Source organism: Ammospiza nelsoni, chromosome 5, assembly GCF_027579445.1.
Source record: "Ammospiza nelsoni isolate bAmmNel1 chromosome 5, bAmmNel1.pri, whole genome shotgun sequence".
NCBI classification, from domain to species: Eukaryota; Metazoa; Chordata; class Aves; order Passeriformes; family Passerellidae; genus Ammospiza; species Ammospiza nelsoni.
Window position 1 is genome coordinate 24,327,905 of NC_080637.1, and position 13,717 is coordinate 24,341,621.

The 13,717-nt window shown below is 43.3% G+C and overlaps 1 protein-coding gene across 1 annotated transcript in view; it reads right to left on the reverse strand.

Moving 5' to 3' along the window:
• Positions 1 to 1,103: 1,103 nt before the first annotated feature.
• The window catches only part of CFTR (CF transmembrane conductance regulator), an 87,701-nt gene continuing 75,087 nt past the window's right edge, over positions 1,104 to 13,717 (reverse strand). The window contains exons 24-27 of the mRNA XM_059472683.1: positions 6,892 to 6,981; positions 4,332 to 4,504; positions 3,885 to 3,990; positions 1,104 to 2,456 (exon numbers count right to left, since the gene is read on the reverse strand). Of these exons, the coding sequence (XP_059328666.1) occupies positions 2,250 to 2,456; positions 3,885 to 3,990; positions 4,332 to 4,504; positions 6,892 to 6,981 (576 nt within the window). The 3' untranslated portion in view covers positions 1,104 to 2,249. The remainder of the gene's footprint in view (positions 2,457 to 3,884; positions 3,991 to 4,331; positions 4,505 to 6,891; positions 6,982 to 13,717) is intronic.

Here is a 13,717-nt window from a genome sequence, read left to right on the forward strand (position 1 = left end):
TTCTAATGACAGCCGTTCTTTTCTGCTGATCATCTTGTTTATTTAGATTATAAACTCCCCCACTTGGTGTGTCTGCTGTGACTCTGAGTAACATCCTGAACAAGAGCGACCCTTGGCACGCCTCCTTAGACTTGGCCACACTTCAGCAGCCCTGGCCTCCCAGCCAGCCTTGGCCATATACTCTGTAAGGACTTGTACAAATGGAGAGCTGACTGTGTCAGAAAAGGGACAAACAGTGTGAGGTGAACAGTTTGAGGGGATAAGGGGAGTGGAGATGGGATTCGAAAGTGATGATACTTCAGTATACAGTTGGTTTTCCATTGTTATGAATAAAGCACAGCTTAGTGGCAAAGAAACAGTGACATGGCAAAACTGAGACCCAAGGGTATGCAGAATACTCTGTGAGGAAGAGGCACTGCTTTGTGGAGAAAATCAGGCAGCACAAGGTGTCCCCCACAGAAAGAAAGGAAAGAGACCCAGGTAAGTGCTAAAGATAGACAAGCATAAAAGTACAGTATGAGGGACAGGGCAGGGAAAAAACCGCCAATATTTGCAAAGGAAATGTGTAATGAAGGCCAGAAGGCCTGCAGAGGGGGACAGAGCTAGAGGGAAACCAGCGGGACGAAGGGCGAGCAGCTGGAGTGAGCCCCGGTGCCTGCGGGCTCCACCGCACCCAGCGCCGCCCCCAGGCCAGCTGCTGCTCCTGGACGCCTAAAGGAGTTTTGTCCAAGCCTGAATGAGTTTAGCCCGAGCCTGAATGAGTTCAGTCCAAGCCCTGCCTGTGCTGCCCTTGGCAGCTGCAGGGCTCGGGCTCTGAGGGGAGCCGGGCCTAGCGCAGGCCGCGCCGCAGCGTCTGAGGCCCGCAGCACCACCTAGCGCCGCCCGGGCCGCGCTTCCAGCCGCCGCCTTCCCAAAGGACAGAGCTGCTGCTAAAAATCATGGCCGTGTTTGTGATAGGCGGCAAGGACTGAAGTGGAAGTAGCAGATTCAGTCCCCAGTGCCTGCCTCACAAATGGCAGCAGGAGGGGCTATAATGTGTCATACAGGCGGTTTCTCTTTTTAAAAATTTATTTAAAGAAAAAAAATAATCTAAAACACCTGTATATCACTAGAATACTTTAGTGCACAAAGACAGCATTGGACAGTACCTGGCCAAACTCTGGGGCTGCCCTCGTTTTCAACAGCTCTAGCATAATGAGACATCAAATTCTAGTAGCAAAATATCCCTGCAACAATCCAAATATAAAACTTTTTGTACAAATATATTTTTCTTTATAGTACGTAATCACTCTTAAAATACATAATTTCCTTAGCAAAAGTTTGAAAGAATATTAAAATAAATAAAATATCCTGGAGAACATTCAGTTCCATAATAAAACTGCAAACCAGAAGAGTATAAAAATTAATTTCATTATTAAAGTCTACTTCTGAGAGGTTTCTTCCCCCCTTTTTTTTTCATTAGGCCAAAGTAAAAAGCATATAAAGATGCCAGACCTATACAGACTATTACAGGTTCACTGCCAGGAGTCCTACCTTTTGCTAGATACTGATGTCAGCCTGCACTCATCCAATTGTGAGTGTGTGCAGGGTCAGGTTAACAGTCTCCTAGGTTTTCAGAGGAAATACCAATTCTCCCTTAACTGTGGAGATATGACAGATGTTGATTGGCTTCCAAGACAATATCCTCTTTTCCTTCATTTTCACCTATGCATGTGGCATTTGGCCTTTCCTGCTAAGCTGAAATTACAGTTGCTGCATGGAAAACAAAGAGGAGGAAGTTTTCTGTGTGCCTTGCCGATACTGTCCCTTAATTCAGTTGCAGGAAGTGAATCCACAGAAGTTTTTTACTGATTTTTCTATTTTCCACACAGATTTGATTTTTTTTTTCACATTCTTCCTGCTGTCTAGTCCTCTCACCCCAGCAAGAACCTTTCTAAAGGTTTTCTGAAGCAATTGTGTCAGGCTAGGCAGGTTACTTCTGCTTGCCATCTCATTTGTATCCAATGAGAGCAGCTTTCCAAAGGAAATCTGGTTTTACCACTATAAGTGGCAAAGCCTCAAAGAGTGTGCTAACTTGCACATGATTAACCACAGAAGGGAAGCAATTCCCACATGCTCATGTGGTCGCTTCAGTAAACACCTCCTGGAAGGCTGAATTTGTGCATGGCTGAGGCAGCTTCAGAAGTGCTGGTCCTGTCACGGTGGGGCACTGCTGACCATTCACTCCACAAAGGTCTCTATACAGCTTCTCACAGTCTTGTCTCCTGCACTTCTTCCTCTGTCTCCTCCTGCAAGGCAGTGATTTGGGGTCGGGGTTTACGTTTGCTGGAGTTTCTGTGGTGTGCTGGCAGGAGCTTAAGGCGCTCAGCGTGACTGATGGCCTGCCTGAAGGAGCTCTTCTCGTTCAGCAGCTTCTGAAGGGATTCGTACTGCCTCAGCTTATTGTCCTCAATCACCTGGAGAAACATCACTCTGTTAGATGAGCAGTGGTGGTGCTGACAGAATTCAGCTAAAGCAACTAATGGATCAGGCAAGAGACATGAAAACATGGCAAACATCTTCTAACAATTTCTAATTTCTAGTCTGCAGTTTCTAATTAAAACCACAAAAACATGCATTCAAATTTGAACACATGGAAAAGGTGTCTAGTGCCCAAATTATAAAGTGCTGCTGCACTGGCTGGTTTCTCCTTGAGACTTGGTTTTACCTCTGAGTCCCTTTATTGAAGTCTCCCAGTACCTTGGCATTTCCCTGGCACTGCTAGACTGCCCAGCTAAGAAAGTGTTAATTTTTCTATCACAAGCAGAGAGAGGAGGCTGCCAGCAAGGTGCCAGCTTTTCTTTGCTCTCTTCTCACTAAACAAGGAAGCACTGCTCACCTCTATTTGAAGGAGACAATAAGTTTACCCTGTAGGGTTGTGCCAGTCTCTCTGTCAGGCAGGAGCCAAGGAAAAATCAGGCTCCTTCGCTGGCACTGCAATGTCAGCACATCTCTGGTAAGGGCACAGATCTGACAGGAGAGAACTTTTAGCATCTCTGTTGCTAAAATGTGGTCTGGAGGGTGGGAAGCGTTTTCTTAGGTGAGGCTGCCTGCCTGCTGGGGGCGAGGCTGAGTCCAGCACACACCGAGGAGCAGCACATCCTAAGGGATGTACAACTTGCCTGCTGACTAGCCTGCTTTAACTCCAGGCACTGTTCCTCCTGCTGTACTAATGCATCCAATCAAATACACATCAAAAACCATGTTTCATTCTGCTAATAAAATTTAGATGCCCTCTCATAGAAGAGTGAAAAAAATACTCTTGGGAAGAGAGAAGAACCTTATTTTTAAGAAAAATTTGCATAACTTGCTTTTTCTTTACTAACCATTTTTATGTAACAAAGGGAATACCCCAGGACTCTAGTAATTTGTCCCCTTGATTACATGTGAAAGCAATATTTACATGGCTTGTTTAAAGAAGTCAGCAATTCTGATCATTACATACTAGGAAACTCCTCTTCCCCAGGCAGCCTCCTATTGCTCAAGTGTAGCTGATTCTGCATTTGCAATTGTAAAACTGTGAGATGCTGAGATTTTTCTGAATCTCCTGAGCCAATCAAAAATATAAGGCGCCAGCTGCTAGATCAGCAGCTGGATAATCTACACAACTTTCCTTCTGGTTGAAACTTTCCTTCTTGCTCCTCCAGAGCAAGACCCAGCTCATCTGTCACAGATCAGGTGAAGGAGCAAACAGGAGCCTGCTGCAGTTCTGCTAGTGAGTAGGTTGCTTAACTGCCCTGAATGACCCCCATCAATGCAGAAAAACATAATTTCCACTTGGTGTGTTTTGCATGTTCATCAAATGTGATGAGAGAGCAGTAAGTGAGCCCATGAGAAATGCTCACCAAAAACCTCTGGCATTCCAGCATCGCCTCCAGCCTGTGCTCGGACAGTATCACTGTGCAGTTGGCAAACGCGTGCTTCAGGGTCTTCCTGATCACTTGGGAAGTTCTGAAAGGCAAACAAACAATGCAGTGTGCATGCCCATAACTGCACAGGCCCATAACACTCATGTCTAACAGCCTGGCTGTGGGTTGTAGAGCTTTGCTCAGGTACACAGCTCTGTGGTGCCTCAGCTGCACCTCTGCTGTCAAAGAACCTATCTGCCATAGAGTAAAGGCTGTAGCCAGGCTTCCCTGGCCCCCTGCACAGAATTACCAACATGCATTACTGAAATCAGACTTAGTAATAGGCCACACAAGTTACAAAAGATCTCCTTAGATGGTGCTGCCTCATGGGTTTTCCTATTCCATATTAACAGAAAAAAACCAGAACAAATGAACAAAACATACACAGGGTCCAGGTGAGCACTTGGTTCATCGAGCAGCAAGATTTTAGCTTTGCTGAGAACTGACCGGGCAAGGCACATCAGCTGCTTGTGGCCATGGCTGAGGACACACCCTCCATCCACAAGAACAAAATCAAGCTTGCCTGGAAATTGCTCTATTACAGACTTCAGCCCAACCTGCCAGAGAAAAAAGGACACAAAAAGTTGGCAAGACATAATTACTGCTGACTGTGGTAATCATTTACATCATTCTAAATGCTATGGAGAGTGATTTTTGAAAGGAAAACAGGCCTCTTTGGTTACTAGGAGTTTAAAAATATAAATGACCAAAATTTATATGCTACATTATAACAACAGAAAATAACTTCAGTCACCATGGCTGTTGTCTCTACAGCTCTGACAGTGTTTCCAGGTGCTCCTTTTGCTGCCCCAAAGGTCTTGTGCAGTTTGGTTACACTAAAGGCACAAGGGGCTTCCCTCTGGCACTGGTGACAAAGTGTTTAAAAAGGTGCCCATGCCAAGTAAAGCTGCTGCCTTTGAACCAGAAATCAAAGTCCAGCCCAGGAGATGTTTTCTGACTGTTTCTGCCAGTGTTCCTGTTTACTCTCCTTGTGAGATTTACACCTCCAAGCAAAGCTTTCCATCTTCCACAGATCCAAACCAACTATGGTCCTTGGCCTTATCAGCAGAGTTTCAAGAGACATTTTTACAAAATATGAAAACTGGGAAATATATGTGAGTTGCATGTCTCTATAAAACTCTACAAAAATGTAATGAAACTCCAGAAATTTATAAAGGCCACCTCCCCTGGATTTTTTAAATATTACTGATCTGCAACTAATTTGCATTTCAGGGAAAACAAAAAATTAGAATTCCTACAAAGGGGTTTCCCTTTGCATGGAAACAAAATTAAACTGTGGTGTATGAGTATATGTGTTGTGTTTCTGAAGAGCTCGTGCTTTGATTTTTATGCAGATTAATGCCAGTGTTTTGTTCCTTGTTCTCTTTTCAACACACATTGTGTCCTTAATGAAATTCTGCATTCAATCGATGGAAAAGGTCTTTTCTTCTTAAAACTGCACAAGGTCTCTCCATGTACCCATAGGTTCAGACAGACAGCTGACTGCAGGAGTAGGACTTAAGCTCACAAGTCAACAAATCTGACAGATTCAGGTGCTGAAATATGGGAGCAATAAAACTGCAACATCAGACAAGGCCTTGTTCTCTGCAGCAGATTGCAAGGAGTGTAAAAAGCTGATGCTGATCTCAGGAGGATCCTCTAAATCCTCAACAGTCAACATGGGTCTGGAATAAGCTGACAGCTCATTTCTGTGCCGTGCTCCCCAAGTTACACTGACTCACTGCTGAGCCAGACTTCAAGAGCATGAACTTGGTAAACAATCCAATCACTCCTAGTAAAAAGTATTACAGCTCTTTCTTTTTTTATTTGCTTTGCATTCTTGCCCGTGCAATGAAAACCTCCGTATCAAATACAGATTTGCCCAACTCCTTAATGATAAACACTTCAAAATAAAATTGTTTTCACGCCATTGTAAATCAGGTTTAGCTCTTTAAAATCCCAAGCTCAATTCAAACACACTAAAAACAATTCTCCAAAGCAGGAGAGCTTATCTTCTTCAAGAAAGAGGATATTGATCCACACTAAATTTTTTCCTGAGCCTTAGAGAAGCAGAGAAACAGCATGAGCACACTGTTGCCTCCACTAGGGCTGTCTGAAAAGCTGCTGTCACACCATCTAAACAAAAAAGTCATGATATTTTCATTTGACAGTAAATTACAGAACGTGTCTGCTTTCCTCTTTTCCAAATATAGGGAAGAAATTAGAAAAACCCAAGAAAGCAAGCAGAGGCAGATTTAACCTCCTGGATGGGAAAGGAGGAAGCTTTCAGATTAAGTCCCACACCTGTAAGCACTTTTTGATACTTGAGACTTGTAGTGAAGGAAAGTGGCACCAATGTATGGTTAGGTCTGAATTAATTAGGTCATCTGTACCTTGGGGAAAGGTACCCACTTTCTGGGCTGCAGCCCTTTGCCTCCTGTAATGCTCACCTGACTTTTCCTGGGCATTACAGACACCTCTGCAACCCATGCAGCACTGTCAGAGCCAAGAGTGGCACCTGACACCTGCAATGTGTGGCACCAGTGCAACATGGAAACAGAATCTGGCCCCTAAGCTTGGGAATTGGAAAAAAAAATGTTGTGGAAAACTCAACAAAATATTAGAAGACGACCTTCAGGTTCGGAATTCTAACATTCCATGACTCTTATTTTCCATGGCACAGGAAGCTCCATGACACAAGTAGAACAAAAGCCTGAATGCCTTGTCAGAGAGCTCCTCCCAGCTGGCTTCCCATTGGCCTGAGAAGTGAACTATCTATTTACATAAGAATAATAGATATGGTTTGTAGCACAGCATGACCTATCCTCTGCCCTTATTTCTTAAGATTCTACATAAATGTAAAATATGGCAATCATTAGACCTACACAGCACCCTGCTGCAACCACATCACCAGAGGGAGACAAATGACACTGAACAGCTTTACCTCATCTGCAACTTTCCATATTTCTTCATCATTCCACTGCCCATAAGGATCCAAATTCATCCGAAAACTTCCAGAAAATATGAACACTTTCTGCAAGAAAAAAGACATACAGACACAGGTAGATAGATAACCTGAAACATTGTATAAAACATTGGAAATTGTGAAGCATACAGACAAAAGAATTACTTTCTGCAATTACCAGATAGAGCTAACTGCAGGTTATTAATTTTTTTAAAATGCTTTTCCAAAAAAAGTGATTTTGAAAATGCTTATTTATAAGATTTTGGCAATTATTTTAACAAAATCTTAGCCAAACTTGCCTGAAAACCAGCAAACCTCAGACTTCAGCAGTTTTCAGAATAAAACATTTCCTGCATTTTCATTTTGAAATAAACATTTTAAAACTATTTTTGATTCGTGACTATGTGAAACACATTCAAACGTACCAAAAGAAAATTATAGACCTAAAGTGTGTGTTTCCACAATTTTGCTTAGAGAGGAAAAACTATTGCTTAATGTCATGGTTTAGGCCTGGCACAGAGCCAGTGCCCCCATGAGAATACCCTCTCCCTGGTGTCTGCTGTGAGATGCGAACAGGAATAAGCAAAGCAGGCTCCAGCTTAGAAATAAAGAAAACTTTATTAACTAAACTACAAGAAAAGAAGAAAGAAAAAAAAACATAAGGGAAAAAATGAAAAAAACCTTACAAAAGCACTTTCTTCCTCCTCCCCCACCAAATTTCCCAATGCAATACATTCCCCCAAAATCACCAACTCTCAGTCCGGCACCACCCTTTAGAATACTCAATCTTCAGTTCATGAAGAGGAGAGGAGTCCTTCTTGCACCATAGCCTGGTCAAACCAGCACACTTATTATTGCTTATTATTTGTCAAAATTCAGGGGCGTTGTCCTAAGCTGTTTTTCATCAATGAATTTCATTTTCTAATAAATTGTAGCCAAACGCACATCTCAGCATCATTCTGCTCCCTGGCATTTCACCATGTCCCCATCCCTGTGTCCCTCTGTCACACGGCTGCAGCAGCCCCAGCCCGCTGGGTGAGCTTTCCCTGCTGGACACCGCGGGCTGTGCTGGCTCCTGCTCTGCCCCTGTTCCAGTGCAGGAGAGGAAGAGGATGCACATTTCCTGGCACTGAGAGAGAACACGCCCTTCTCCAGCTGAAGTTTGCTACTCCATTCTGCTTCCCTCATCAGTTCAGGCAAGCAGATTTTGGCCATCATACCTTAGATACATATTTTATAGCTCAAGAAGCAGTGACTCAGACAAAATTAAATATTTGTTGAATCTCTTTTTACATGGGGTGGATTCTGAGAGAAATTAGGTTCTTCAAGGGACACTGAGGCTGTAGGACATTTAAGAAACTGGTTTTTTCTATGCTGTAAGGTACACCCACTGCTTGTAGCACGGAGAACATGCTCTCAAAGAATTTAAGTGCCTTATTGAGAAATACCACCATTTGCTTGCTCTTTCTGTGTACGTACGCAACAAATACCAAGGGGAAAAAATTGAGACAATTATTTTCTCCCGTCTTTCTAAACAAAGTATTTATTTAGAGAAAATATGTTGAAATGCCAGTGATTCATAGCCACGTAAGTTCCTGGAGTCTTGGTAGTCAAACACTACCAAAAGCAGAGGAGGACTAGCTGTACCAACAGAAAATGAGAGAGAATACACTTGCAAGTGCTCTCCCAGAGTTTGGCCTGTCTGCCATGATTTCCATCTGACCCAACCTGGGAACTTGGCATTCTTTCATCAGATTTCAAAGTGATTTATACACGCATTTACATTAATCATTTAATTATTATTAATTAAAAGTGTAAACATTACAGAGGAAAATAAATTACATTAATTAATTTGCTAGATTAAGATATGCATGCTATTGCCAATGTATTTGGTTTAAAAGAGAAGGAAATAACTAATTCAAGAAACCAGAGGAGAAAAGCAGCTGCACTGTGGTGCTGTGCGCTCAATGGGGTGGATTTAAGTGCAATGATACCTTCAACACATGGCAAACAATACACTGACAGAGCTGCAGAACCACACTCAGCTAAAAATTAATCACTGAAGTAATTTTTGTAGGGACAAAGGGGAAAGAGTCCCTTATAATTGTTATTGTTAATAACAGTGAAAGCTTCAGTGAAGTATAGCACAGTCCTTTTCCCATGCCCTGCACCGGTTAGGTGGCATGAGTGGGGTGACATATTTGCAGCAGGATTAGGTTCTTCCAAGGAGTGGGTGTGGTGGAAATAGCAGTGCTGTGGAAACAGTGTCAGACGTGGGTTTGCTCACACTCTGAGCCCCATACATTTAACTAATGGAATGCATGTTTTCATTTCTCAGTGCTAAAGAATAGTTAACTGAACAAACCAGTTCTAAAGAAGATAGGGCTGAAAAACATTCCTGCTGAAGTGCACCAGGCAGACCAATAAGGGGTACAACTTTCCTCTGAAGTTGCTGCTATTTCTAATAACTCTGCTTTCAAGAAGCAGGGCACTAAAAGCAAGCTATTCCCAAAAGCAGGGTTGGATTTTCATCCCCACAAAGTAAATATTTCATTGTCCTGAATTCTGGTACTTCTCTCTCCGTTTCAACACCTCCTTCCTCCCAGCTCATTAGAAACCATATAGGGTTCACTTAAGTAAATACCACATGAGTGACCTGCACAGTTAATGGTCTGCTTGAAGAGAAGCAGAAACAAATCTCTTCACATTCTTAAAAACTTGAAGTCTAAAGTGAAACAAAAACACCCAAAAGTGAATATGAAGGACTTACATTGTTCATAAATATGGAAGAAGCAGAAATAAGGAGAGCATTGGAAGAGTGAATTGATGGCTGGGTAGACTGGCAGCAAATCTGGAATAATTTCCTTCTTGGTCACTTGTTAAAATTCCCACAGGATGACAGTAGGTGTGATTATACAACAAACAGTTTCTTAGACCTGACATCCACCCACAAGCAAAACATTCAGCAACATAAATATGGTCATGTTTATGTTCTGACCACCCCAAATATTGCAAATCAACCCTTCTGAAGGGCATTAATCCCCATTAGTGGCTACAGCCTCTGTGTATTGGTGTGTGGGGGCAATAAGCTTCCTAAGCAATTTATGTGGTATGTGGAGAATCAAGACCCCAGAGTACCTAAGGAAAGGCTCACAGAAGAGTTAAGGATCAGCTGACAAGAGGCTGCTAAGGAGGAAGAGTATCCTGTCTGTGAGAAGCTGCTGCTGCAACCTGTGTGCAGGTCCTCAGCAAGACCCATGGACTCTTACTCCCACATGCCCCAGGGCTGGAGGACAAATGTGCCTGTGTTATTACAGCAATATCAACACGAAGTAAAATCAAGTTACTGTGTGAATGCTTTAGCACCAGATGCAAAGTTAGAGGATTTGTTTTCATAAGCGTCCTTTAGGGACAAAACATCTGCCTCCCACAGAGCTTTCTGGTAAATACAAGTGCTGTGCCCCTGGCAACACTGAACCTATGATGTATGGGTTCAACCTGTATACTGCCCAGAACGAGCATGAGCATGAGGGGTTGTTAATTAACACCCCCAGCTCCTCTGTGCATGGCTCTGATGCAGCAGGCACTCCCCACCATGGTGATGCTGCCTCACCCCAGTGCCCTGCAGGTCCCTCTGCGGGAAGTGCCCCTGCTGAGCAGCTGCACCAGACAGGAGTGTGCTGGCACACCACAAAGCAGCTATGACCTCCAAAAGTAAGCAGGCCTGAAGGGTATGAGAAATAGTGCTGGAGACAGACAGACAGACAGACGGACAGACGGACAGACGGACAGACAGACAGACCTATACAATGAACAGAATGTGACAGCTGCTGAAAAACTGGAACTACAAAGATAAAAGTTGCAAAATTTCACTTCTTCAGTAAAATAAAGGAGCAAAGCAATTTTTTTTGTCAGCTGGCAGTCCTGCAAACTCTAGAAAGGTTTTTCTCCATGTTGAGCTTGATTTTAACTCTATATGGAGTATTTACATATAGAAAACTGTGAGATCCAGCAGGATGCATGGAATAACACTAAACAAAACATCAGAAGTCATGCCCTTCCTCAGAGCTAGCAGCACCTCATGGGTCTCAGGTCTCTCATCACTTGTTTTAACTGAAAATCAACTGCAGGTCTCCTGTTCTCCCCTCAAACACAAATTTCTGAAGGCATGTCCTCAATCTGACTCCATTAAATATTTCAGGATGCAATCTGCATGACGGCCCAGGCTTTAAAGCCTTACTGTGTTGAAACCAAATGCTGAAAATCCTCCCTCTGGAAATGTGGTGAGCAAATATTGGCAGGAGAATCATCAGAAAAGCCTGTCCAGGAAGAAAAGATAATGGGTGCAAAAGTACAGCCTGGTGTGAGTGCAGTAATTGTTTCTGGGAGAATGACAAACAGCCTGTAGGAGCAGTGTTGGGCAGGCTGGGCTTCAGCAGCACAGCCAGGTGAGAAGCTACAGCAAGGAACTTCCTTGTGAGTGCTTCAGGAAATATGTTTTATATCATTTAACCCTTCACACCTCTACAAGGCATGGCAGCCAGATTTGAGATACTGAAAGAAACAAGGGGTTTACCTTTGCTTCTGCTCAGTGTGATCCCTGAGCACCCTGCAGGTCATTCCAGCACAGCCTGCATGGAGCAGAGAGCAGAGTCTTAGGACTCTGTGTGTGCCATGTGGTGGTGCTTTAGTGAAGTTCCCACACTGGAAAAGCACTTATTTTCTACTAAATTGGGAAACTTGGGGTTAAGGAATTGAAGGAGAGTGTTGGAAAATTTTCAGGAGGAAGCATGCCTCAGGTGGAACTCCGTTCTCCTTTTGTTGGCGAAGCCTCTCCTGGAGACAGTGAATATCCAGGTTTTGCTGTAGGACAGCCTCCCAGGAAAGGAAAGGCAACTTTTTTTCCATTCTGAAGCTTTAGGTGAATTGCAAAGAACAAAAGGCTCCCTTTGTTCTGCTGGGAAAGGCAGGGTGGCATATGCAATTTCTCCTTCCTGCTGGGAAAGTGCTGCTGAAAACTTCATTTTGTTCTGAATGTGGGAACTTTTGAGGCATAATGTGCAGTTCTTTGCCAAGGCTTTGGGACAAGTGCAGTGAGTTGAAGCATGCAAACAGGCTGGCAACTCTCATGACCTTAGAGAGAATGGAGGGCTGGGATTATTTGGCATTGATCCATGTATCAGGGACTTCCAAATGTGAACTAAATGTGTAATTTTAACAATGAACTAACAATGCACCTCACTAGCAGAAGGGCAAGTTATATGCTCATGTAATAAATGTCTCTTGCATTTTGCTGATGGTTGCAGAATGATATTTTCTATACCATTAGTGACTCTATAGTGAGTGCTCAGCTACGAGAATTATCCCTCATATTTTCACTGAGACAATGAGACTGCTTGTTACCAAGCATTCAAATTACTTCTCAGTCCATGCATTCCCAAGGACAGCTGGAGATGGAACACAGAAATTCTGGTGGGCAACCACATCCCAAAGGGCAAAAGGCTGAGAAGAAAAAGATGACTATGAGAGAGATAAGGAAGCCCCTTCCAATACAGAAATGTATACTTGGCTCTATAGGAAAATTTTCCAGTGCAGACATACCTTACTGGTAAAAGCATCCTTCATCCTGTACAGCCATGCTTCAGAAGACAGCTGTACAACATACCTGTCCTCTAAACTAAATACAAGCAGCTGCACATGCAATTCACTGCACAGCTGCCTTGATCTGAATGGGGGACATTTTTGTCGTAGTCACAAGCAACAATTACTCTGCAGAACTGAACCAGCTGCAATAAAGAAATAAGAGTTTAAAGGAATAGATAGATATGAAAATGTTGAAGAGACGACAGAAGTGGTGACAAGAGGTCAGTTATCAAATGGCAGCTTGCCAAGCAAGCCTCAGCTCTGCAGGCAGTGTGTGACAGGCAGAGCTCAGGTAAAAAATTAATGCAACACGTGGACTCAACACTGCTCTGTTAGGCTTGGTTTGTTAAGGGTGTAACGTGGCAGGGAGGAAAGGGTCTGTTCTGACAAGGTCAAAGTGCTAAAAAATTGCTGCCTCTAGAAAATTTCAGAGCATGAAATGCACAAAGAAAAGAAAGTTGTGCCTGCTTTGTATGCCTACCCTAAATAAATGGCACTTGGGCTACCATGGAATAACATATTTGAAAGGGAAGAGGAAAGCTATCAAACCTGATCATCCCATTGAAAAATTGAATTCTTAGTCCTCCTTGTGTTTGCAAAATCGAGGCCATTTTTCTTCCAGCATGAATATTTCAGTGTCTTTTAACAGTGACCCAGGCTGTAAAACTTAGGGCATTTTTATTTTTAACAGTCTGTCTGTCCCAGAGTCTCTCCTACTATTTTAAAGTGTGTCATGTAGTCACTGCAACAACAGCTTTATACTACACATACAATCACCAGATTTCTAAGACAAAAACAACATTTCTCAGATGGGAAACTATCAGGGACCAAATCAAATCTTTACAGCAACAAGATGGAAACAGCTTTACTGTGGGGGCAGGATAGGGAGTTGCACAATTAGGGTTTGACAGCTAACAGCTAAAAAGGGCTGCTTGGGCACCTTGGTTGGCCCACTCCTTTGTGGGTGTGTCAAAGAGCAGGTCATCCAAGGTGACTGGGGATCAAACCATATTTTTCAGTCTCTGGGGCTAGTAGCCACCCTCAAGGATGGATGGATGGATAAAGGCAGGACAGGCTGCCTGGCCCCTCCCAGCGAGGCAGGCTGATCTGCAGTCGATCTCCCACTGCTGCCTGACACAATGAGCAACTCATTGGTGAGATT